The 23035-nt window shown below is 42.1% G+C and overlaps 1 protein-coding gene across 4 annotated transcripts in view; it reads right to left on the bottom strand.

Annotated features, from left to right (window-relative positions):
- piezo1 (piezo type mechanosensitive ion channel component 1 (Er blood group)) overlaps positions 1–21789 on the bottom strand; it is a 334545-nt gene extending 312756 nt beyond the window's left edge. For all 4 annotated transcript variants that reach the window (XM_067998049.1, XM_067998050.1, XM_067998048.1 and 1 more), the window contains exon 1: positions 20980–21789. In XM_067998049.1, the coding sequence (XP_067854150.1) occupies positions 20980–21043 (64 nt within the window). In that variant the 5' untranslated portion in view covers positions 21044–21789. The remainder of the gene's footprint in view (positions 1–20979) is intronic.
- Positions 21790–23035: the final 1246 nt, after the last annotated feature.

Here is a 23035-nt window from a genome sequence, read left to right on the forward strand (position 1 = left end):
TTTTCGTATCATTCTATCAAAAAACAAACTTGATATTTTGACATTTTCCAAAAGTCAATGAACATTTATATCTGTGTTTAATGTGACGCGTATGTCTTTGTCTGCTATTCCCATACTAACACCTACATACAGTGCAGTGATCTAACCCCTCGATTACAGACTCATGGCTGGAAGCCACTATAATTACAGAGTTATGTGTACTATTTCCCCTAAAAATTATAATATTTCCATTTCTTAACTGTCCTGTTAGGGCTTTGTTTACCTTTCTCAATTCCAAAATTTTAAAGAGTGAATTGAAAGAATGTTTGCAAGCAAATAGGGCACAGATAGGCTAGGAAGGTGGTAGATACAGTTCAATGTAGAAAAATGTCAAGAAATACTTTTTAGAAGAAAGGAAAGACACACTAAAATGGAAGATTTCAAATGGAGTAGAGGAGCAAAGAGCCTTCGATGTGCAGGTATGTAGCGCAAGTAGTTAAGCCCATTAAAAAGGCAAATGGATTCCTTGCGTTTTGCACCTAAAGGCAGAATATAGAAACAAGGAGGTAATACTGAACTTGTACAAGACATAAGTTAGGCCACCGCTAGAGTCCTGTGTATAGCTTTGGAAAAAAATATAAAAGCAATGAAAAAGATGCAGCAGGTTACCAAGGATGATGGGTTACAGTTAAGAAGAGGGACTTGAGAAGTTAGGGCATCTTTCACTAGAACTGTGATAATTACAGAGTGATGTGACAAATGTCTTTACGATTATGATAAGGTAAACAATGATACTGTTTCCACTGGTTGATGAGACCGCAGCAAGAGGGCACAAATTTAAGATAGTCACAAAAAGAATTAAACTGAAGGTTAGAAAAGATTTCTTTATGAGAAGGTTGGTTAGGATGTGGAATTCTCTTCCAAACACCATTGTTAAATTTGATAGTTGCTTGAAAAAAAAAAGGAATATTACAAAAGGTATGGGGACGGAGCAGAAAAGTTGTATTAAACTAGGTGGTTCATGCAGAGAAAAACACCAGCACAGACTTGATGGGCCAAGTGGCCCATTTCTGCACTGTAACATTCTATGAATCACATGGTGGGTGAAGAAAAATACAACACAATTGTTCAGAAAATATCACAAAAAATACTTTTCTAATTCCATGGCTTAAATGCACTGCATCAAAGGTGTATGATATTATCACAAAATTGTTTCAGATCATCTTCCACAAAAAAAATTTGTAAACATATTTTTACATATTGACTGTGCCCTTTAAGTTTATCAGATTAAAATGTGCTACAAAACTACAACAGAATATGGGTCAAAAAGTTACTTTCTCACAGCCACAGTAAACTATTAATTACTGTTATAACATATTAAACAAAATGATGTAAATCTCCATAGCATCTGTACCTATTCTACTTTCGAACTGGAGTCTTGAATTTTCTGCTCATGACAAAATGAAATTAAACAGAACCTCAACAATATGAATATTTGTTTTTGCTATACACACAGTTCTATTTAACTTCAGACACATTGGCCTAGAAATTCGGCCACGTAGCACCCATTTCTCAGGCCCTAAATGGCAGAAGGTCTCCAATATGCCGGGCCTTTTGCTTATGCAAATAAGGGAGCTAACGCCTGTTTGATGCCCCCACTGCAAGATTGGTTTGCCGAGGCAGCCAGTGCCAGCATCGACTGCACTAAAGAAAGCCAGGCCTACATGCAGCCTAGCAGGCGGATCTTAAAGGCAACTATCAATTAAGATTTTAAAATATATTTACCTGAATGTGGAGCCGGGAGGAGCAGGAGTGTTCACCCAACATTGAACACCTTTTCAAAAAAAAAGGTTATTTGCTACAATTTTACTCCAAAGCACATCATTGCTAACTAATGAAAGGCAAAGGCTGTCAGTAGGAAAAACAGGTTTCGGATCACACCAAAGGTAGCACACATATAGTGCCGGGGCCAGTGTGAGCTCTTCACTGGAGCTACCTAGGCTAATCCTATTCCCTGGCTCTGTCTCAGTATCATTTTATGTTCTTCCTTTTCAAATATTTATCTAATCCATTTTCTTCTAAGAGACTTTTCTACTGTCCTCTTTCAGATTCCACTCCCTCTGCACTATTTCCCAATTAAAAGGATAAAATGGTGACCTGCTCCCAAGCCTCTGTCACTGAAAATTCCACAGTGAAACAGAACCATGTCCTAACACTCCATGCTATATTTACATGCCTTAAATGTAATTAAACATTTACTGGTGGCAGTGGGGTTAGGATGAATATTACCGCTTGCTGGCTTATAGCAAGGATATATTTATTTACTTTTGTACTGTCTCAACTCTCACAAGCAAGTACTTCATAGTTCTACAGTGGGAGGGAGTCAAAACTACAATCACCAATAGCAGAAAACTCTTTCAACAAAAATTACAAAGTTAGAGAACAGCAATAGATCATTGGGTTTTAACAGTGATCTTCAAAGCCTTGAATTAATACTGCATAGGATTCTCTTTGATCATTAAAGTGAAACTTAGATAAAATTCTACCACTGGATGCCAAGTAACATTAACAGCTTGATGTATTATTGTGCTGCAGCAAAAAAATATGTACTCACTTCCACAATTTACCAAACGTGGAGTTCTCAGCCTTGGTAACATTATGAAGGTGGGGTGAGGGAGGGAGGAGAAGCACCAAGTACAAATAACGCACAATCTGCATTACACTCATTTGTCTTCTGGTTGCTAATTCACGCGTGCAAAGCTAACCAAGTTGTTAACTAGAACAGATGCTACTGAAACAGTCCCTGCAAAAAAGTACAAAAGGCTTCATTAGTGAATATAACAAAGGCCTACAGTAAGGACGTCATTTTAACCTAACCCACCCAAGGGACAGGGCGGGTTTGGGTTGGACGTCCATTTTACACCCTGCCCAACTTTACTCTCCATTGAAGTCAATAAAGAGTAAAATCGGGTGGGATGTAAAACCAATTCGACCCAAACTGGATCCCGTTCCCACCAGGCATGTTAGGTAAAAAAATCACCCCTTTAGTGTGGGCCTTTGTTCTGTACATTAATGAAGCCATAAATCTCTCAAGAACTCGTACACTGCATTATGGAGTAAAAGGAGATGAATATTCTGTTGGGAGTGTGAGCCTCCAAGAATACAATAGTTTTGTCATCAACGACAGGAATTCTTAAGATCCGATTTCAACCCTCGCGCATCTGATGAGAATGGGCTGTGCCGGGGCGATGGGGGGGGGTGGTTATAATAGGTACGGAGTACGTACCTCCCCATTCGTGCCACACTCCCACGTCCACTATGTGACGCCAAGCAAGGTAGAATTTTGTAAACATTTAATGGTTTCCTTGTGGGCCAGGTGGAGCAGGAGTGTTCCTCCAAGACCCACAAGGAAATCTTTCACCACCACCTTTTTTCTTTATTCATTCATGGGATGTGGGCGTCGCTGGCGAGGCAGGCATTTATTGCCCATCCCTAATTGCCCTTGAGAAGGTGGTGGTGAGCCGCATTCTTAATCCGCTGCAGTCCGTGTGGTGAAGGTTCTCCCACAGAGCTGTTAGGAAGGGAGTTCCAGGAATTTGACACAGCGACGATGAAGGAACGGCGATATATTTCCAAGTCGGGATGGTGATGACTTGGAGGGGAATGTGCAGGTGGTGTTGTTCCTATGTGCCTGCTGCCCTTGTCCTTCTAGGCGGTAGAAGTCGTGGGTTTGGGAGGTGCTGTCGAAGAAGCCTTGGCGAGTTGCTGAAGTGCATCCTGTGGATGGTACACACTGCAGCCACAGTGCGCCGGTGGTGAAGGGATTGAATGTTTCGGGTGGCGGATGGGGTGCTGCCAATCAAGCGGGCTGCTTTGACCTGGATGGTGTCGAGCTTCTTGTGTTGTTGGAGCTGCACTCATCCAGGCAAGTGGAGAGTATTCCATCACACTCCTGACTTGTGCCTTGTAGATGGTGGAAAGGCTTTGGGGACTCAGGAGGTGAGTCACTCGCCGCAGAATACCCAGCCTCTGACCTGCTCTTGTAGCCACAGTATTTATATGGCTGGTCCAGTTCAGTTTCTGGTCAATGGTGACCCCCAGGATGTTGATGGTTGGGGATTCAGTGATGGTAATGCCGTTGAATGCCAAGGGGAGGTGGTTAGACTCTCTCTTGTTGGAGATGGTCATTGCCTGGCACTTGTCAGGCGCGAATGTTACTTGCCACATATCAGCCCAAGCCTGGATGTTGTCCAGGTCGTGCTGCATGCAGGCCCGGACTGCTTCATTATCTGAGGGGTTGCAAATGGAACTGAACAGTGTGCAATCATCAGCGAACATCCCCATTTCTGACCTTAAGATGGAGGGAAGGTCATTGATGAAGCAGCTGAAGATGGTTGGGCCTAGGACATTGTCTTGAAGAACTCCTGCAGCAATGTCCTGGGGCTGAGATGATTGGCCTCCAACAACCACTACCATCTTCCTTTGTGCTAGGTATAACTCCAACCACTGGAGAGAGTTTTCCCCCTGATTCCCATTGACTTAAATTTTACTAGGGCTCCTTGGTGCCACACTCGATCAAATGTTGCCTTGATGTCAAGAGAAATCACTCTCACCTCGCCTCTGGAATTCAACTCTTTTGTCCATGTTTGGACCAAGGCTGTAATGATGTCTGGAGCCGAGTGATCATGCCGGAACCCAAACTGAGCATCAGTGAGCAGGTTATTGGTGAGTAAGTGCCGCTTGATAGCACTGTCAACGACACCGTCCAAAACTTTGCTGATGATTGAGAGTAGGCTGATGGAGCGGTAATTGGCCGGATTGGATTTGTCCTGCTTTTTGTGGACAGGACATAATCGGGCAATTTTCCACATTGTCGAGTAGATGCCAGTGTTGTAGCTGTACTGGAACAGTTTGGCTAGAGGCACGGTTAGTTCTGGAGCGCAAGTCTTCAGCACTACAGCCGGGATGTTGTCGGGGCCCATAGCCTTTGCTGTATCCAGTGCACTCAGCTGTTTCTTGATATCATGTGGAGTGAATCGAATTGGCTGAAGACTGGCTTCTGTGACGGTGGGGATATCGGGAGGAGGCCGAGATCGATCATCCACTCGGCACTTCTGGCTGAAGATGGTTGCAAACGCTTCAGCCTTGTCTTTTGCACTCACGTTCCGGACTCCGCCATCACTGAGGATGGGGATGTTTGCAGAGCCTCCTCCTCCCGTTAGTCGTTTAATTGTCCACCACCATTCACAACTGGATGTGGCAGGACTGCAGAGCTTTGATCTGATGCGTTGGTTGTGGAATCGCTTAGCTCTGTCTATAGCATGTTGCTTCCGCTGTTTAGCATGCATGCATGTAGTCCTGAGTTGTAGCTTCACCAGGTTGGCACCTCATTTTTAGGTACGCCTGGAGCTGCTCCTGGCATGCTCTTCTACACTCCTCGTTGAACCAGGGTTGATCCCCTGGCTTGTTGGTAATGGTAGAGTGAGGAATATGCCGGGCCACGAGGCTACAGATTGTGCTGGAATACAATTCTGCTGCTGCTGATGGCCCACAGAACCTCATGGATTCCCAGTTTTGAGCTGCTAGATCTGTTCTGAATCTCTGTAGTCTGCCCCTCCTCCCCTGACTGCAATCACCTCCTGACCCACCCGACGACTTACCCTGGTGCTGGATGTAAGAATATAGATATGTTTTTACATTATTTTAATACAAAACAAAGACAGGACAACTTATGTATCAATTATGGTTAAACCACATGAATTAATCAGAATTGGTTTAAACTGTATGCTGCAAGATTTTATCTTTTGAGCACAATGACACCCCAGGACAAAAGCTAAAGTTCAGAAAGAGCAAACGTAGCAAACAAAGGTTGCTGAAGGGTGAAACTTTAGACAATGTAGCAGGATATTAACCAGGACAAGAGGCCTTTATCATTGTATGTTCAGTGACCTAAGGGTAATAAAATACCCAACGAAGTTAACCTCAGCCAGAATTGGACAACAGAAGATTATTTTTAAAATGGTATTAAGGAGATACAAAGCTTCACTCAGTCGGGACTTTAGCTGCCTTCAAAGCGAGGTATCGTGAACGGCTTTGGATAAGCGATGCTCACAATTCCCAGAAATGTCTTTACGAGCAAGTATCTAAACGTAGGACTGCATGAACTGCTCTGCATGTAGTCTTAAGATGAATGTTTTGAAACAATAATAAATGTAGTTAATTGTCAGACATATTACTGTCTCTAGCTTTTCGAATTTGTTATTAAAAAGGATAAAGGATTTATCCTCCGAGCACCAGAGGCGTTCCCTCAGGTCCTGGGCAGCGGCCGCCTGCCATCCGAAATCCTACTCTCGCCCACCAGCCTCCTCATCGACCCTGCTGGATTCAGGCAAGAGTCCATCCTGCAAACATAGTGATGAGTCCCAAGGCTTAAAATGGCCTGGGCCTCTTGCCAAAGCAGCCATGCGAGCTTTTTGCTCACCCCACCCTCCCACACCTCACTCATGCCCGGAGTTAAAATCGGGGCTTAAGACTCTCACAACTGCACCAGGAAGAAATGTGGATGACAAAAAGATTATCAGTTGTTCATTGTGGATTTGCACAAAGAATTTGTATTGAAAGTGAAAGACAAGATTTTAACACAACAACAGGAAATGCTGATAAGTTACTTTTTATGATAAGGAACATTTCAACAGAAGTTATAAAATAATAAGCAGATAGAATAAACAATTAGCCACATTTCCAATGCAATTCTTCTGGCTAGTTATAGTGCCACACTGCCAAAATCAATTCCAAAATTATACGGTACATTTACCTGTCTTAAAGTAAGTTTAAGTCATTCTTTACTTAATATTCAATTTATTACATATATATGGCTAATAGGTCAGTGTCGCTTAGCAAAATATCCTTTCATTCTTCACAATAAACAGAAGTTCCATGCATTAGTATTGAACTAGGTCATCTGAATGATTATTGACAGTGCATGAAACAGTCAGTGCACTGCTGACTTGTCAGTTACTGCAGGTGATTATGGAAATAATGGGTTTTAAAAGAAACAGACATACAATTCAGATGGAAAATCTGTTATTTATGGAATGAAAACCTATGAACATAATAAAAATGTTTGACATTGATTTATTCTTAACTAGATACGTTTCCTACCTGCCCATTAAAACATAAATATCTGCTTTAACATGCAGGTACACACACACTTTTAGATCAGCATATACAAGTCTCAAGTATACTCAATGTCTTCCTTAAAGCTGTACAGTCCAACTGTAAATATGAAAGGAAATGAATATACTTCATTACTGACTATAGAAAAATTACATCCAGGTGAAACTGGTTGCGTTGCAAGATTTTCATGCCCTGTAAATTGCTTTGTAATTCTAAAAAAATTATAGCACCCCATAAACAACTGCCTAAAATTTCTAAAACTTAAGAAAAACATTGGAAAAAAATATGCATCCACTTGAACTGGTATTAAGACACACATTACTACCAATCCATTTGTTATTTAGAATCATAGAAAATTTATGGCGCAGAAGGAGGCCATTTGGCCCATCGTGTCCGCGCCGGCTGAGAAACGAGCCAACCAGCCGTATCCTGCTTTCTGGCATTTGGTCCGTAGCCCTGCAGGTCACGACTCTCCAGGTACTTTTTAAAATGAGTTGAGGGTTTCTGCCTCTACCACCCTTTCAGGCAGTGAGTTCCAGACCCCCACCACCCACTGGGTGAAAAGGTTTTTCCTCATTTCTGCTCTAATCCTTCTACCAATCACTTTAAATCTATGCCCCCTGGTTATTGACCCCAAAGGGAAATAGGTCCTTCCTATCCACTCTATCTAGGCCCCTCATTATTTTGTACACCTCAATCAAATCACCCCTCAGCCTCCTCTGTTCCAAGGAAAACAATCCCAGCCTATCCAATCTGTCATCATAGCTAAAATTCTCCAGGCCTGGCAACATCCTCATAAATCTCCTCTGCACCCTCTCTAGTGCAATTACATCCTTCCTGTAATGTGGTGACCAGAACTGTGCACAGTACTCAAGCTGTGGCCTAACTAATGTTTTATACAGTTCCAGCATAACATCCCTGCTTTTATATTCTATGCCTCGGCTAATAAAGAAAAGCATTCCATATGTCTTCTTAACCACCTTACCTACCTGTCCTGCTATCTTCAGGGATCTGTGTACATGCACTCCAAGGTCCCTAACTTCCTCTACCCTTTCAGTATCCTCCCATTTATGGTGTATTCCCTTGCCTTGTTTGCTCTCCCCAAATGCATTACCTCACACTTCTCTGATTGAACTCCATTTGCCACTTTTCTGCCCATCTGATAGGTCCATTGATATTTCCTGTGGTCTACAGTTGTCCTCCTCACTATCAACCACACGGCCTATCTTTGTGTCATCCGCAAATTTTTTAATCATGCCCCGTACATTTAAGTCTGAATCGTTAACGTATACCACAAAAAGCAAAGTACCTAGTACCGAGCCCTGCGGCACCCCACTGGAAACAGCCTTCCAGTCGCAAAAACACCCGTCAACCATTACCCTTTGCTTCCTGCCACTGAGCCAATTTTGGATCCAATTTGCCACATTCCCTTGGATCCCAAGGGCCTTTACTTTTTTGACCAATCTGCCATGTGAGACCTTGTCAAAAGCCTTGCTAAAATCCACGTAGACTACATCAATTATGCTACCCTCATTGATCCTCCTTGTCACCTCCTCGAAAAATTCAATCAAGTTAGTCAGACACAACCTCCCCTTAACAAATCCGTGCTGACTGTCCTTGATTAGTCAGCCTTTCTAAGTGACAGTTTATCCTGTCCCTCAGAATTGATTCCAAAAATTTCCTACCACCGAGGTTAGGCTGACTTGCCTGTAATTACTCAGTCTATCCTTGGCCCCCCTTTTAAACAACAGTACAATGTTAGCAGTCCTCCAATCCTCTGGCACTACGCGTGTATCCAGTGAAGTTTGGAAAATGATTGTTAAAAGAAACCAGGGAGGAAATAGCGGAGACTTTAACAGTCTGGGATACATTTCATCCAGCCCTGGTAATTTATCTACTTTCAAAGATGCCAATCCCCTTAATACTTCCTCTCTCACTATGTTCATCCCATCCAATATTTCACACTCCTCCTCCTTAACTTCAATCCCTGTATTTGTGAAGCAGATGCAAAGTATTCATTAAGAACCATACCCACATCTTTCACCTCCACACATAGGTTACCTTTTTGGTCTCTAATAGGCCCTACTCTTTCCTTAGTTATCCTCTTGTTCTCATTGTATTTATAAAACATCTTTGGGTTTTCTTTGATTTTACCTGCTAAGATTTTTTCATGACCTCTCTTTGCTTTCCTATTTAACTTCACCCCTGCACTTTGTATACTCCTCTATGCTTTCCGCAGTATTGAGTTCCCGGTGTCGATCATGGGCTTTCTTTTTCTGCCTTATCTTACCCTGAATGCTTCTTGGCATCCGGGAGGGGGGTCTAGATTTTGCAGCCCCTCCCTTTTTCTTTGTGGGAACATGTTTCCCTTGAACCCCTTGAATCACCCTTTTGAATGTCTCCCACTGCTCTGACACCGATTTACCTTCAAGTAGCTGTTCCCAGTTTACTTCTGCTAAATCACTTCTCAGTTTAATAAAATTGGCCTTTCCCCAATTGAAAACTTTAACTCCTGCTCTGTCTTTGTCCTGTTCCATAACCATGCTAAAACTACCACCAAAATGCTCTCCCACAGCTACTTCTTCCACCTGCCCCTCTTCATTTCCTAGAACTAAATCCAGAACCGCCCTCCCTCTCATTGGGCTTGCTATATACTGGCTATTCTCCCATATGCAATTTAAGAATTCTGCATCCTCTATACCATTCACACTGTTTGTATCCCAGTTAATATTAGGGTAGTTGAAACCCCCTACTATTACGGCCCTATTGTTTTTGCACTTCTCAGAAATTTGCCGACATATTTGCTCCTCTATCTCCCTCTGACTGTTTGTGGGTCTATAGTACACTCCCAGTCGTGTGACTGCCCCTTTTTTGTTCTTTAGCTCAACCCATAAGGCCTCATTTGATGCTCCTTCTAAAATATCATCCCTCCTCACAACTGTAATTGTTTCCTTAACCAAAATTGCCACCCCCCCCTCCTTTTTCATCCCACTCTCTATCACGTCTGAAAACCCTGTAACCAGGGACGTTGAGCTGCCAGTCCTGCCCTTCTTTAAGCCATGTTTCTGTAATAGTTACGATATCATACTTCCACGTGTCTACCTGTGCCCTCAGCTCATCCGCCTTAGAAACATACAAACATAGAAAATAGGAGCAAGAGTAGGCCATTCGGCCCTTCAGGCCTGCTCCACCATTCAAAATGATCATGGCTGATCGTCTAACTCAGTACCCTGTTCCCGCTTTTTCCCCATATCCCTTGATCCCTTTAGCATTAAGAAATATATCTATCTCCTTCTTGAATACATCTAATGACTTGGCCTCCACTGCCTTCTGTGGTAGAGAATTCCACAGGTTCACCACCCTCTGAATGAAGAAATTTCTCCTCATCTCTGTTCTAAATGGCATACCCCGTATCCTGAGACTGTGACTCCTGGTTCTGGACTCCCCAGCCATCGGGAACATCCTCCCTGCATCTAGTCTGTCTAGTCCTGTTAGAATTTTATATGTTTCGATGAGATCACCTCTCATTCTTCTAAACTCTAGTGAATATACGCCTAGTCGACCAAATCTCTCCTCATACGTCAGTCCTGCCATCCCAGGAATCAGTCTGGTAAACCTTTGTTGCACTCCCTCCATGGCAAGGACATCCTTCCTCAGATAAGGAGACCAAAACTGCACACAATACTCCAGATGTGGTCTCACCAAGGCCCTATATAACTGCAGTAAGACATCCCAGCTCCTGTGCTCAAATCCTCTTGCAATGAAGGCCAAGATACCATTCGCCTTCCTAACTGCTTGCTGCACCTGAATGCTCGCTTTCAGCGACTGGTGTACAAGGACACCCAGGTCTCATTGCACCTCCCCTTTTCCCAATCTATCACCATTCAGATAATAATCTGCCTTTCTGTTTTTACAACCAAAGTGGATAACCTCACATTTATCCACGTTATACTGCATCTGCCATGTTCTTGCCCACTCACCCAACTTGTCTAAATCACATTGGAGCCTCTTTGCATCCTCCTCACAGCTCACATTCCACCCCAGCTTTGTGTCATCTGCAAACTTGGAAACGTTACATTTAGTTCCCTCATCCAAATCATTGATATATATTGTGAATAGCTGGGGCCCAAGCACTGATCCCTGCATTACCCCATTAGTCACTGCCTACCACCCGGAAAAAGACCCGTTTATTCCTACTCTCTGTTTCCTGTCTGTCAACCAATTCTCAATCCATGCCAGTATATTCCTCCCAATCCCATGTGCTTTAATTTTGCACAATAACCTCTTGTGTGGGACCTTATCAAAAGCCTTCTGAAAATCCAAGTACACCACATCCACTGGTTCTCCCCTATCTATTCTACTAGTTACATCCTCAAAAAACTCCAGTAGATTTGTTAAGCATGATTTCCCTTTCATAAACCCATGCTGACTTTGTCCAATCGTGTTAATGCCTTCCAAGTGTTCTGTTATCACATCTTTTATAATAGACTCTAGCATTTTCCCCACTACTGATGTTATGCTAACTGGTCTGTAATTCCCTGTTTTTTCTCTCCCTCCTTTTTTAAATAGTGGGGTTACATTTGCCACCCTCCAATCTGTAGGAACTGTTCCAGAGTCTATAGAATTTTGGAGGATGATCACCAATGCATTCATTCCCAGGGCCACTTCCTTTAGTACTGTGGGATGTAGATTATCAGGCCCTGGGGATTTGTCAGCCTTTAGCCCCATTAATTTCCCTAGCACTATTTTTTTTTACGAATACTGGTTTCCTTCAGTTCCTCCCTCTCACTAGATGCTTGGTTCCCTAACATTTCTGGCAGGTTATTTGTGTCCTCCTTTGTGAAGACAGAACCAAAGTATGTGTTTAAGTGTCTGCCATTTTTTGTTCCCCATTATAATTTTTCCCATTTCTGACTGTAAGGGACCTACATTTGTCTTCACTAATCTTTTTCTCTTGACATATTTATAGAAGCTTTTACAGTCAGTTTTTATGTTCCCTGCTAGTTTACTCTTATACTCTATTTTTCCCCTCTTAATCAATCTGTTTGTCCTCCTTTGCTGAATTCTGAACTGCTCCCAATCCTCAGGCTTGCCGCTTTTTCTGGCAATTTTATATGTCTCCTCTTTGGATCTAATACTATCCCTAATTTCTTTTGTAAGCCACGGTTGAGCCACCTTTCCTGTTTTATTTTTGCAACAGACACAAATGAATAATTGTTGTAATTCCTTCACACGTTCTTTAAATATTAGCCATTGCCTATCCACCGTCATCCCTTTTAATAAAGTTCCCCTATCTATCATAGCCAACTCGCATCTCATACTTTCGTAATTTCCTTTATTTCGATTCAGGACCCTAGTTTCGGACTCAACTACTTCACTCTCCATCTTAATGAGGAATTCTATCATGTTATGGTCGCTCTTCTTTAAGGGACCCCGCACAACAAGATTGTTAATTAATCCTTTCTCATTGCACAATACCCAATCTGGGATCGCCTGTTCTCTGGTTGGTTCCTCAATGTATTGGTCTAGAAAACCATCATGTACACACTCCAGGAATTTCTCCCCCACAGTATTATTGCTAATTTGGTTTGACCAATCTATATGTATATTAAAGTCACCCATGATTATAGTTGTACCCTTCTTGCATGCATCTCTAATTGGGAGTAATCCAGAGATTATTACCTTTGAGATCCTGCTTTTTAATCTTTTTCCTAACTCCTTAAACTCTGCCTGCAGGACCTCATCCCTCTTTCTACCCATGTCATTGGTCCCGATATGGACCACGACCTCTGGCTGTTCACCCTTCCCTCCCAGAATGTTCTGCAGTCGCTCAGTGACATCCATGACTCTGGCACCAGGGAGGCAACATACCATCCTGGATCATGCCTGCGGCCGCAGAAACAACTGTCTGCTCCCCTAACTATGGAATCTCCTACCACTATTGCTCTCCTGACCTGACTCTTCCCCCCCCTTACAGCTGAGCCACCCATGGTGCTCAGGTCTTGGCTCTGGCTGCACTCCCCAGAGGAACCCTCTCCTCCACCAGTATTTAATACTGGTTAGAAAGTGAGATGCCCTCAGGGGACTCCTGAACTACCTGCCTGGTCCTCCTTGTCTGTGTGGTGGTCACTCAGTCCCTCTCTTAAGCTGTGGGGTGACCACCTCCTGAAACGTGCTTTCCACAAAACTCTCAGCTTCGCGGATGCACTGCAGTGACGCCAGCTGCTGCTCAAGGTCCGAAACCCAGAGCTTGCGCTCCTCCAGCTGACAACATTTCCTGCACATGTGGTTATCCAGGACAAGGGAAGCGTCCTGGAGTTCCCACATGGCACAGGATGCGCATTCCACAGGTCTGAGCTGCCCTGCCAAGTCTCTGTTTTTAGATTATTAACTAAACTAAAGCAAATCAAGCCTTAAAACTGGTTGTTTACAGTTTTATTACTCTAGTTAATAAACTAGTTTAAGTTTTCTTTTTACGCTTTAAGCTTCAAAATATTTGAAAACATTTTCACATTCTTGAGGCATTGCCTCGTGCCAGGAATAATTGTAGACAAAAACAAGCTATCATCATTGCACTGCAAAATCAGTCAGCTGCTGCCATCAAGAGAGAAGAATCATGTCCAGAAGCCAGGAGAAAACATTGGCAACTGGATGAAGTGGGTTGGGAAGCAGGGGGCAAAGAAGGAAAAGAAGCTTTTGCCTTGGTTTTGTCAACAATGGGATACATTTTAAGAATGTTGAGGTCCAAAGCGCACTGGTGTGCACCACCAAATAAATACAATACGGTGAGAAACGTATAATGATGAAACCATAGGTAATTTTGGCTGTTACATGGTTAACATGATAATGAAGTATAAACATGATAAGGATAAGACAAAAATGTTCAAGTTTCATGTTGAATTTCTCACAATTTGAGACTAAACGAGATTGAAACACAACTCCTTTTTCCATTAATCAAAATGCTTGGCTTAATTTAATTGATATCAATGGACTGGTCAGGTGGGCAGAAAAGTGGTAAATGGAATTCAATCCAGAGAAATGTAAGCTAATGCATTTGGGGAGGGCAAACAAGGCAAGGGAATACACAATAAATGGGAGGAAACTGTGAGGTGTAGAGGAAGTGAGGGACCTAGGAGTGCATGTCTACAGATCCCTGAAGGTAGCAAGACAGGTAGATAAGGTGGTTAAGAAGGCATATGGAATACTTTCCTTTATTAACCGAGGCATAGAATATAAGAGCAGGGAGGTTATGCTGGAACTGTATAAAACACTAGTTAGGCCACAGCTGGACTACTGCGTGCAGTTCTGGTCACCATATTACAGGAAAGATGTGATTGCACTAGAGAGGAGATTTATGAGGATGTTGCCAGGACTGGAGAATTTTGGCTATGAAGAAAGATTAGATAGGCTGGGGTTGTTTTCCTTGGAACAGAGAAGGCTAAGGGGTGATTTAATTGAGGTGTACAAAATGATGAGAGGCCTAGATAGAATGGATAGGAAGGACCTATTTCCCTTAGCAGAGAGGTCAATAACCAGGGGGCATAGATTTAAAGTGATTGGTAGAAGGATTAGAGGGGAGCTGAGGAAAGATTTTTTTCACCCAGAGGGTGGTGAGGGTCTGGAATTCACTGCCTGAAAGAGTAGTAGAGACAGAAACCCTCAACTCATTTAAAAAGTACCTGGATGTGCACCTGAAGTGCCATGACCTACAAGGCTACGGACCAAGTGCTGGAAAGTGGGATTAGGCTGGGTGGCTCATTTTCAGCCAGCACAGACACAATGGGCCAAATGGCCTCCTTCTGTGCCATAAATTTTCTATGATTTTCTATTTTCTATGATGTTGATGAGGTATTTTATGAGGAGCTATTATCTGACATAAGAATAGATTCAGAGAGCAAATTACTAAGCTATGCCAGAAAGCAGAATGTAAAAATTTTACATCACCATTAAATCTGAATAAAAAGGTCTCAGCTTTGATTCCTGATCTGTGCCAAGTTAGCTGAACTCAGCTGAGTGCAATTGGACAGTACAGCAGCCCTCAGTGCTCCTGGACTATGCAAAAAACAACTCAACCAAAGTTCTTGCTCCTGATTACTACCTGCTGGCTCCTGCCGAAAAGTACACATGGGGACATTGGCCAAGGACAGGATAAAGCTCTGAAGAGATGCCCCCAAAACAGCCTGCCAGCACTCACTGGCTGGGCTCACATTTGAAGACTGGCCACTTGGACAAAGTACCATAGGGTTAATGGAATCCACAGTACAACATCCTAGCACTAATTACCACTTTCATGAGAGGAGGGAAAAAAGAAAGGGAAAACTGGCAACTGATTAAAACAATTTGTATTAATGAGCCATGTCATGCAAAGACGTGACAATTTTATATAAGAAATGAATATAAAGTAGTGGGTGAGTCATCCCAAACTGATCTTGTACACATTCTAACGGATAATTACAGAGCATCAATTGAAAAGACCTGGATTCAGGTACTTGCCTATCTCGGCCATGGTGAAAGGAAGAAGAATCTAGATGGGAGGAAAATGATTAATGAAACATAACTGTATTTAAACTCAAATTCTGATGTAAATCAGGATCAATTACTTCGTGTAGCCACAAACTCTGCACAAATAATTACCAAAGTTTCATTAACTTGATGACATTACACTAGTAGCCAATATTATTAATATCTGCCTATCATGTATTAAAAATCTTATGTCTGTGGGCACTTCCTTTCTACAAAACCTTACTTCCCATTGACACGTTTTTATGTTAACTTTTTCCCATTACAAGATCACATTTATAACAGAACTGCCTATGTAAATAGGTCACGCTGTAATTCCTCCCCTCCACCCCCGTATTGCAGAGCTCCAACCAACTCTCCTTCTCTGCTTCCTAAATGGACCCAAGTTTTTCTATTTAACCATAAATAATATCAAAATGAAGTATTACGTAAAATCAAAGACAGAATGTATGACTTCAAAAATAGGACTGCATGCCCTGATCCATTTATTCCCCACCTCTAACTCCAACACCTGAAGATTATACATATTCTTGACTTTCCATGTGTAGCGCCAAAGGAGATCAACTATTATCATTAAAATGTTCCAATACTGTGCCACCTTTCGTGAAAGGAAATTGAATTTGTTTTTGTAAGTTGCTTTTATCTGAGACTCCACCATTTTCATTTCAAGTCCTGATCCAGGAAACTATACATATGCATACATATCACTTTAAAACCTGTGCAAACACTGCAGCAAACAGCAATTTGCTGCAATAGTATTGCAATCTACTAAGGAAACAGCATTGTTGAAATTTCCGGGGTTTTTTCAGCCACAAGTATGATACATGTTAAAGTAATTGGACTGCCTATACTGATTCTGTTTAAAATAGTATTATTTTGTAATCTTTTTGTAAACAGAAGCAATTTGACCAAAGATGTTGTTTCAGCAAGTCATTACAACATTGTACAGTTTTTTTTTAGTAGTCCATACTATTTACAGTGTGCTACTCTCCTGCATCGTGCAATGCAATTCAAATCAAGTGGTGTATATAGTATGTAAAATCAAATCACATGATCCAGTTGAAGAACTCTGCTGTGTCATTTCCTACCACCAAAAGAAGACACAAAAAAAAATGCTATTTCAAATTCAATCTGCTTTAATCATATATATATATAAAAAAAAACATGGTTAGCTTGTATTTCGACATTTGACATCTGTTATATGAGTCAGGCTCTGTAATAAGTCGGGGTCAATGTGATCTCCATAGGACCAGTTTCAATCGCCTGAAAAGGGTCACAAAGGAATGTTCCAAATGTTTTCACCTAATTGGCTTGGGTTTTTATCTGGTTTTTCACCTCTCCTAGGAGGTTACATGGCTCCTAGTGGGTAGGAAGTGTCTGAATCGCAATGCATAGGGCATCACAACTATGCAGGACAGGCTAGATGGACCAGCAGGTCTTCTCCTGTACGTTATTTTCGTATGTTCATATGTTCGTATCTCAGGGCTGAAATGATGTTGATAAGGACAGAAGTGTTTTCTGAAGCTCTGAATTGCCTTGCAACAACAGTCCAGCCTGTTATCCTATATCTAGGAACATAGGAACAGGAGGAGGCCATTCAGCCCCTCGTGCCTGCTCCGCCATTTGATAAGATCATGGCTGATCTGTGATCTAACTCCATATACCTGCCTTTAGCCCATATCCCTTAATACCTTTGGTTGGCAAAAAGCTATCTATCTCAGATTTAAAATTAGCAATTGAGCTTAAATATACTGATCTTAAAATGGAAAAAAACTTTAACTAGGTTTGAGCAGAGTGTATCCCTGTTGCCATTAGTCTGTATTTCTGTTGCATTTTACTTTTCCCCCCTCCATGCACCAATTTTCTCTCCCTTCTCATCTCACAAAGGCATTGATTCCTTGCAGGATTTGAAATGTAAATGGTAGTATCCCACCCTCAGATAGTTATTTATGTATGATCCTAGACCATGAATCCTGACAGGCTAATTAACTGAATGGGCATCATGTCTATGTGAACTCACACATGTATGTGCACTGACACGCACACACTTCAAGCAGGAGTTGCTGAATACCAATCAAAATCGGGAAACTTGGCAGATTTCCTCCTCTCTAACTCAGGGGCACTGCACCAAGACCAGTCGGAACATCCTATCACCATTCCAGGTGAAATCAGCATAGACTGTGGACTGATCTTAGGACCTTCTAGTGTGTATGTCTTAACCAGTTGAGCCATTGGGATAGCACACTTGCTTAACTTTATAGTCAGTTATAAAAACACACACACACGCACACTATTCCCTGAACAAACTACAAACAAATAATTTAAAATAATTGGCAGAATAATTATTTGGCCCATAAACAGTGTCCCTGTGATTGTTGGGGTGCACATTGTTGGGGTGCAGAAATGAATGTTTCATTTCACAGCTGGTCAATATTACACCTAACCTAGGAGTCCTGGAAGCTGACACCAGGTGCCAAAAGTGGATTAGAGTTTCATTGCCCTAACATCCTTGCTTAGAAGGAACATAAGTACAAACAAAAAATTTTTGCTCCATAACAGTGTGATGTGTGCTTAGCGTTATTAGTGTTACACATACAAAATATGTGTAAAATTAGTAAATATATCAAGAATGACAAAACCTGTCTTGATTTTATATTGATTTAATATATTGAGAAGGATTTATACTTGCCCCCAATGCTGAAAAAGTTTGCTACTTTGGCTAGCATATTGCTCAACTGGAAAACAAGTTAGGTAGGGGTGATCTAAACACGTCAATCGGATGCAAAGTTAGCATTCATTTCCTGAGGATATGCTCTGTAAAATGAAAGCTGTTACATGCACATTTACAGTACTGCTCAATCACAAAATGCATTTAATTTATATTACATATAAAATAACAGTCACTTTCTTGTCAAGGCAGCTCTTTTTCTGGAGCACTCACCATAAGGCCCCTTTAAAGCAGATAGTTACAATACCCACAATTAGCATTTTCCTAAGTTGCTCTGTTCATTTCAATAAGTTTTATTATTGCTTTTTAAACAGAGAATGTTGATGGCCTCATTGGAACTAGTGGCTTGAAGGAGTTCATGAGGCCAACCATTAGGGAGCTGAATGATCATTTGTTGAGATACAGTCATAAACCCAGGGATGATTCAGCAACAAATGTGCATGTTAATTCAGCTTTCTCACATAGCCATCAGGTTCAGTAACTTTTCCAAGCCAGCACCCCTGATGATGTCATCAACAAACTATTTAAACAAAAACAGGTATTGAAAATGGTGGAAAAATTAAAATGGATAGAACAAAACAAAAGGGATGTTAATATAACCATTTTTTTAAAAAAAGGTTTTAATGGTAAGACCCTTCTCCCAATCAAAACAAGTATGTTTTATATGCTATGCTGTATTGCCACCCTGATTTAGAAGATCATTGTCCTTTAGTGTTAGTCATTGCTGTTCATCAGACCATAATGCCTGATCGACATTGAGCATAAACTCTGATCATGTATGAGAAGGGCCCTTCCCGTCAGATCCTTCATGCCCTCCCGGACTCTCAGCGCCACCGCGTGCTGTCCCTGAGGAGGCTGCGGTGGAGACGAGACCGTCAGCCATTTCCTTCTGGAATGTGCCTTTGCAAAGAAGGTCTGGAGAGAGATGCAGTGGTATCTGTCCAGGTTCGTCACGAGCAGTTCCGTAACACAGGATTCTGTGCTCTACGGGCTGTTCCCGGGGACGCACACTGAGATGGACATCAACTGCTGCTGGAAGACCATCAACTCGGTGAAAGACGCCCTTTGGTCTGCCCGAAACTTGCTGGTCTTCCAGTGCAAGGAGCTGTCCTCGACCGAGTGTTGCAGACTGGCACATTCCAAGGTCCAGGACTACGTGCTCAGGGACGCACTGAGGATGGGTGCGGCCACCGCAAAGGCTCTGTGGGGAAAGGCAACCGTTTAGAGCCTTCCCGCCATTGTATACCGAGGGGCTGCAATCAGGGAAAAACCCCCTCGGGCAGAATGTAAAATTCTAATTGAAGTAATGTAACTGTAATGAATTTGTAATGAACCTGTAAAGAATCTGTAACGTACCTGTTATCAATAATCTGTATTGAGTGTAATGCAATGAGGCACCCTAGAGTGTCATGAACTGTAATTATGTCCAATGTGTTCATTGAACTGTACTTGATGTAGCCTGCAAATTGTATGATCTGTATTGTGTACATTTGGAATGTGATATGACAACTGTAGTGTATGTATTGCTGCAAATTTTATGAATAAAGTATATTTTTTGGAAAAAAAATGTAACACAATGGTATCAGAAGAGACAAAATAATGGCTCTGTAATGGCCCAGGGCAAGGGGACATGGGAGATTTTCTTATTCAATTATAATTGCCAAAATGAACTGGTACTAAACCTAGCAGTATAATGAAGGACCGTGGTACAACAATAACTGAATTGCTATCATGTACAGAATATAGATACTCATTAATTTCAGGCTTATAGGTTTACAAGCAGTGGAACCTAGAACCAGCTCAAGGTCACAAACACATTTGCAACGCATCGTCAACCACTGAATTTCTCATTATACTGTGTCACATCGGTAGGTTTACACAGAATTTTACAGTGCAGAAACAGGCCATTCAGCACAACAGGTCTATGCAGATTTTTATGCTCCCCCCACCTTACTTCAGTGGGTATCAGACCCACTGGTGTGATATCTGATGTCACACCAGTGGGTCTGCATGACCTCAGTGAAAAATAAAATATCACAAATACCAACTGAAATGATTGCATTACATATATGTTAGTATGTAAAATCATTTATATTATAAAGTTGAAATCTAGGTCATTTTAGTGAAATTTATTTAAAAGAAACTTAATTTTGTTCAGACAGTTGGAAAAAATATTCTGCGGCTTAAACCAATATCTCATGGAAAGTTTGGAATTCGGTGAGCATTTTGCGGGCCATGAGATGTTACCTTTAACTCATATTGTTTAAATTACTTCCATCAATTTTTCGCAACAAAAGTAAACCAATACAGTTTTATTAAATACACTTTTCCAGTGTCATTTTAAGGTGATATGATGAGAAAATAGTTCTGTGTATTGTTTCGGCGGGGGGGGGGGGGGGGGAGGGGGGAAGAGAGGAACCGAACTATTCAATTTAAAAGAAAAACAAACGATTCTTGCATTTCCGAGAGGGGGCACCTCGTGACATCACCAGAAAAAAAGTTACTGCATATACATTGTCCCGAATTCCTATATGATACACATAATATTAAAAACCCACATCCCTGACCATACTCACCAGCCAGAAGGGAGAGGGGCAACACAAGCCAGTAGAAGAAGCCGCACAACACCTGCACTTCCATCCCACAAGACGAGCTCAACGAGAGCACTTACTCCCGACAACTCTCAAAGCGCTGGGCCGTGTGCGCCAACCTTTCGCAACCAAATTCACTTAGTTATGTACCAGAGAAGTCAGGAAACCACGCGGAAAGCCATTCTCGCCTAAAGCAAGTTTCTACTTTGTGTCATTACTTTGAACGTTCAGCAGCACCAACACATGTCTGCTGGCTGCAGGGAGTCAGCGATCCGGCCACTTCCACCGACTTCTAGTAGTGCTCACATTCCACCTACAAAGTGTATCATTCAAAACAGTTATGAGTAAATAGACACTCCCACTTTTTCATTTCTTCTTCCATTATGGAGGGGGAGGGAGAAGGAATTCTCATGAGACAACCTTTTTTTTTAATTCACGGGAGTTTGATTCTCCTCTCCCGGAGCTGCCAGCACCAGCTCCGACTGGACGGAGAAATGCAGTGGTCCCGCTGAAGTTTCCACTCCCGATTTGATCGGGCGCCAGCAGCCGGTGTTGTCACTTTGCTCGGTTCGCGCTGTAACACACGGCTTCAAAGTTTCCTTCGCTCTGTCTTCCTGCCTTTTTTTTTTCTCTTCCCCCTTTTTCCGAATGAGCCCAAATTCAAAAAAAAACTAAAAAATCTCGACAAATCAACTCAGACTTATTACTCAACGTGTTTCCAATAATTTAGGTTGTATCCAGCCAGTATTGACGATTCTAAATGTGCAACTTTTTCTCTTCAAAACACATGCCAGCTGTCTCTACTGCGGGGTAACGGGATTTACGTCAAACCTTGAGTTGGCTGCTGCTTCCCTTCACACAAAAACCTGACAGATGTTAAAATAGGCTCCCACTTTGAAATAATACCGCCACCTACTGAGAGAATTACATGGTTTTTGTTTTGTTTTTATACTACATATCAAACCAAGCCACTGCAAATGGGACCATTGACAATTTTCCTCTCCAATTTTCATTTCGATTTTCTTCCCTCCTCCTGACGGCCCCTCGAGCTGAGGTAAGGTTCCACAGTCAACAGCACCGGGCTACCTCACCTATGCAGCAATCCCACCTTGCACTCTCCATAAATTTGAACTTATCCAAAACTCTGCTGCCCATATTCTAACTTGTACCATGTCCTATTCAACCATCACCCTTGTGCTCACTGACCTACATTGGCTCCAGGTCTGACTGCCTCAATTTTAATAATTTCATCCCTGTTTTCAAATCCCTCCATGACCTCACCCCTCCCTATCTCCTCCAGCCCTACAACCCTCCAAGATCTCTGCGCTCCTCCAATTCTGGCCTCTTGTGCATCACAGATTTTTTTCGCTCCACCATTGGTGGCTATGCCTTCAGCTGCCTAGGCCGTAGGCTCTGGAATTCTCTCCTTAAACCTCTCTCCTCCTTTAAGTCGCTCCTTAAAACCTACCTCTTTGACCAAGCTTTTGGTCACCTGTCCTAATATCTCCTTATATAGCTCAGTGCCAAATTTTATTTGATAATTGCTCCTCTGAAGCACCTTGGGACATTTTACTATGTTAAAGTTGCTATATAAATGCATGTTATTGTAATGTGAGTGTTGCTGGACTGTGGATGCCATCACATTCAGACCTAAATCTATCCTCATCAGGAAAGAAGGTCCCAGATTCGATTACCTTCCACGACCGATGGGCACTGCAGGGTATAGAGTGTCTCCTGGACGCTGACAACATCACAATTTAATTGTTGAGGTTATTTCTAGTTGCTTTATTAAACATGTTAGTTTAATTGCATATTTTGTTTATTATATTAGTGGTGCCCTAGGGCATTTGTTGCAATGATTTTTGTTTGTGTTTGATGACACTAGGGCAACTCAGTGTCACCCCTATTGGTCCAATTAAAAAAGGCCCAGATTTGATTATACCCTGTACCGCATTAGCCTGATCTATGTTGGGCCAGTAATGGAGATGCATTCCTGGTTCAGAGAAGAGGAAATATCTTTCTACCTCCTTCCCTTATCCCT

This window comes from Heptranchias perlo, chromosome 16, assembly GCF_035084215.1.
Source record: "Heptranchias perlo isolate sHepPer1 chromosome 16, sHepPer1.hap1, whole genome shotgun sequence".
Taxonomy (NCBI): domain Eukaryota; kingdom Metazoa; phylum Chordata; class Chondrichthyes; order Hexanchiformes; family Hexanchidae; genus Heptranchias; species Heptranchias perlo.